Genomic DNA, 3,695 nt, shown 5'->3' on the forward strand with positions numbered 1-3,695 from the left:
CTCTCTCTCTCTCTCTCTCTCTCTCTCTCTCTCTCTCTCTCTCTCCTAGGAAACATTCAGAAAAACAATTACCTCACATATTTTCCATGCGCACAAGTCCATGAGGGATGGGCATTGCCCTTTGTCATGTTGAATATCTGCAGCAGGTCGAGAGAAGGAGGTTGCCAACCACTTTGAACTCCCACTCTTGGAATATCTTCTGGTAATCCCTCTAGGAAAGTTATCTTCATCATCTCGATGGTTTCTCTTCCTAGAACAAGCTCCCCCCATGGAGAAATATCCAGTAATCAACGATTCAAGATATACCTAGAAAGTGCAGCAGAACACTACTTTATTTATTCAATTACCAAACTTGAAACCACGCACTCTGCTTCATCCTGTAGAAGTAGAGAGTACAGAAAACAAGTAAGTATCCAGTAAATCTATTCAAGCCGAACTCTATTATAATCAAATTCATTACGACTCAACACCACAGGTTGACCATATGAACTGATATTAAAAGCCAGTGTCAATTCTCCAAGATCCCAGTTAGCAAACAGTATTATAGCTGAACAATAGATACATCGACTCTCTAGCCGCCATCAATAATATGAATCACTCGGGCATACAAATTGGTAAGCACCTAGTTGGTAACGGCCCATTTTACAAACACTGACAAATCAAAGAAAGCAGAGCAGTGTTATTTGAATTACGATTTTTTTACTACATCATCTGTTATATGTGCATTAAGTTTCAGTACAGTAGTGTACTGAGTTACCAACTGTAATATGTCCAATCAAGGAAGTTTTTTTTTGGATTATGTAGATGATTGGCATAGAACAGTGTCGTGGAGTATTTGTCGAATTCCATACAAAAATCAACCACATGAACTACAACTAAATCAAATCCAGAAATGAAAGGAAAAAAACAACAAATAAAAAGCCATGATCTTCCACAGGAATCCACATCCACGAATAGACTCCCGACAAATTAAGAAAATATCTAAAAAGAAAATTCGTTGAAGAAATTCGCTTCCTGTGTGGTGGAAGCGGCGTAAAAGAAGGAAACACGATCAGTTTTGGCCGGGAAAACAAAGTTTCCGGCGGATTAGATATTTCCGAAACAAAAACAAAGAGCGTGTGTATAATTATACCTTTGGGATGATCAAAGCATCGTGCTTATTGTGGAAGAAGATGGAGATGGGGATGGAGAGGGAGAGGGATCAAAACTCCAAAAAGTCGCCGATGATGGATTTGTAGAGAGAGAGAGCTGATGACATGAGAGAGTGACGGAGACTGAAAGTAAGTGGGAGAGGTGGAGTAAGGCGGAACCAATCTCCGAAGCAAGGGATGATGGACACGTGTGCGGTTTAGTCAGCTGGAGATGGCGAGGGGACGGGTGGGTGGGGTCCTCAACAACCTCGAGTGTTATCCATTTGGGTTTGATCACGGGCCCACTTTTGGAAGATTCGTGCACGCTAATCTGTTTATACACGTACGTACGGGGAGTTGATTTTCGTATTTCCAATCGAGTACTCGACCTCCTCTTCCATTCTAGATTTTCACAGCTCGGCCAGGACGGATATAGTAACAACACACAGAGAGTTAAAACAATGGAGAATCTAGACCATGATTTGAGCTCATGAAATCTGATAACTGCAACACGTACTACTAAATTATTTTAATAAGTGATTGTAGAATATGATAAGAAAAGAGTAAAAATTCAGTTGAATAATTACTTTTTCACAAAACTTCAATGGAGGTCTTAAAACTTAGAATTCGCTTATATGTAGAAGGCTCAAGACTCTTGCCTGCCTTGCCGCATGGCCGGCACTGAAGATTATGTGCTATCCTGCAAAAGTGCAAAGATCGCTTGCTTGCTTGTGTTGTGTCACTTGTGTGGTGGTTTGGAAAATAAAGATTTCCTAGTCTGGTCTTTTTATTTTATTTTTTATTTTTTATTTTAAAGAAAAAAGGCTTCAACAACTCATCATGTTGTAGCTACTCATCATGTTGTAGCTATAACATAACACCTAGACCAAACTTGTGTTCATCGAGGCCCTACACGTAAAAGTTTGAAAGTAATTTTCATGAAAATTACCAATTAATAAAAATTCAAGAATCAAACATTTATAATGATAGGAAGTTTATCATTCCTCATTTTTAACATTTATAAGCACATTTGCAGCAAATCCTTCACAGTATCTCTCAGTCAAATTTGAGTTTTTTTTCCCTTCTAAACACTGAGATAGTCTCTTCAATCAAATGTTCAACTAGTGGGTACAAGAAATAAAAAAGGAAATATATTAAGATAGTTAATAATCACTTCAATGTTGAATGGAGTCGTCACGGTTCGCGGTGGGATTATTCTGCATATGATGATCAAGGATCATTGCTCCTTTATCTTTTGCTAGGTCTTTCAATATATGGCTTCCGTCTTTCAAAAGAATGAGATGATAACTACATTGGAAGTTTGCAAGCAATATATTCAATGGCGGAACCAGTGAAGGACTAGTGGGAGCCAGTGAGATTTTGACATCTGCCCACATGATATAGAGATGCCCCCACATAAATATATATATTGTCCCCATTAATGAACTTTGAGTAGATATCCTTACTAGTTCAGCCCTACGGCCTGACCTAGGTTAGCATCTTTAGCACAACAATAGCTACATATTAAGTAAAAATATGCATTTTACCTAACACTTGTTGTTGTTTAAATAAATCAACAATAGAACATCTCTATATCTCAACTTCTTTTCACTGTTGTCATAGACATCGGAGAACAGCTCCTGAAACTCTGAGATTTATTACAGTAAACTTAATCTTTTCCCCACTCCAAATCCTAATTTCAACAACTATATCCTCAATTCTTCTCCATTGAAGGTGACGACAGCTTACAGTAACCCATGAAATCTTCAACTTTTGTGTTCATTAATCAATTGTTTGGTTGATTTTTTGTGCCCCCATACAAAAAAATTTCTCCCTCCGCCACTGAATATATTGATCATGGTTTAGGTTTTTTTTTTTTTTTTTTTTCTAACTTGTTCAGTCTTTTTATATATTTTTAGAACTAAAAGAAAATTTTAATCAGTTTTTAACTTTTTATTGGTATTTAAGGACGTAATAAGAACTTTAAAGGTCTAAAATAAGATGTAGGGTGAACTATTTGGTAGGGTGACAATAGTTGCACCCATATTTTATTTATTTATTTATTTATAGTAAAAAACAATTAAAAAAACAATCTCAATTGATTTTAACTGAAGTTATGTATGAAAGTTTTAAATTTAGAGGCCTCTATAATTGTGAGAGGCTCTAGGCACAAGCTTTCTTTGTCTTGCCTCAAGGCCGGCAGTGGCTACAACGATGATGAGTTGTTCCTACAATGACAAGAAACATAAAAATAATAGATCTCTGATGATGCAAAGGACTCAAACATAATAGAACATTATCTTTGTTTATTTGCAACATAAAATTAAGAAAACTACTCATGTATCTCATCATACACATAAGCGACATTTTGATCGATCCTAGCATGAACCTGATTGACCACAGAAGCATCATCTAGACCAAAAACCTCCATAACCTGTATGATCTCAGCTTGCGCTACTTTGCCAACCTCCTCAGTTGTATTGTCGTCTAGGAACATCCTCTTCAATGCCCACTTATGTCAAGGCTTCGCCACCCGACTTTTAATAGTGCCACATGATTTGTTCT

At 37.0% G+C, this 3,695-nt stretch overlaps 1 protein-coding gene across 1 annotated transcript in view; it reads right to left on the reverse strand.

Annotated features, from left to right (window-relative positions):
- LOC101309561 (F-box/LRR-repeat protein 14-like) overlaps positions 1-1,211 on the reverse strand; it is an 8,523-nt gene extending 7,312 nt beyond the window's left edge. The window contains exons 1-2 of the mRNA XM_004303221.1: positions 1,133-1,211; positions 73-377 (exon numbers count right to left, since the gene is read on the reverse strand). Coding sequence (XP_004303269.1) covers positions 73-270 — 198 coding nt within the window. The 5' untranslated portion in view covers positions 271-377; positions 1,133-1,211. The remainder of the gene's footprint in view (positions 1-72; positions 378-1,132) is intronic.
- Between the last annotated feature and the right edge of the window lie 2,484 nt (positions 1,212-3,695).

The sequence above is a fragment of the Fragaria vesca genome, linkage group LG6, assembly GCF_000184155.1.
Source record: "Fragaria vesca subsp. vesca linkage group LG6, FraVesHawaii_1.0, whole genome shotgun sequence".
NCBI lineage: Eukaryota > Viridiplantae > Streptophyta > Magnoliopsida > Rosales > Rosaceae > Fragaria > Fragaria vesca.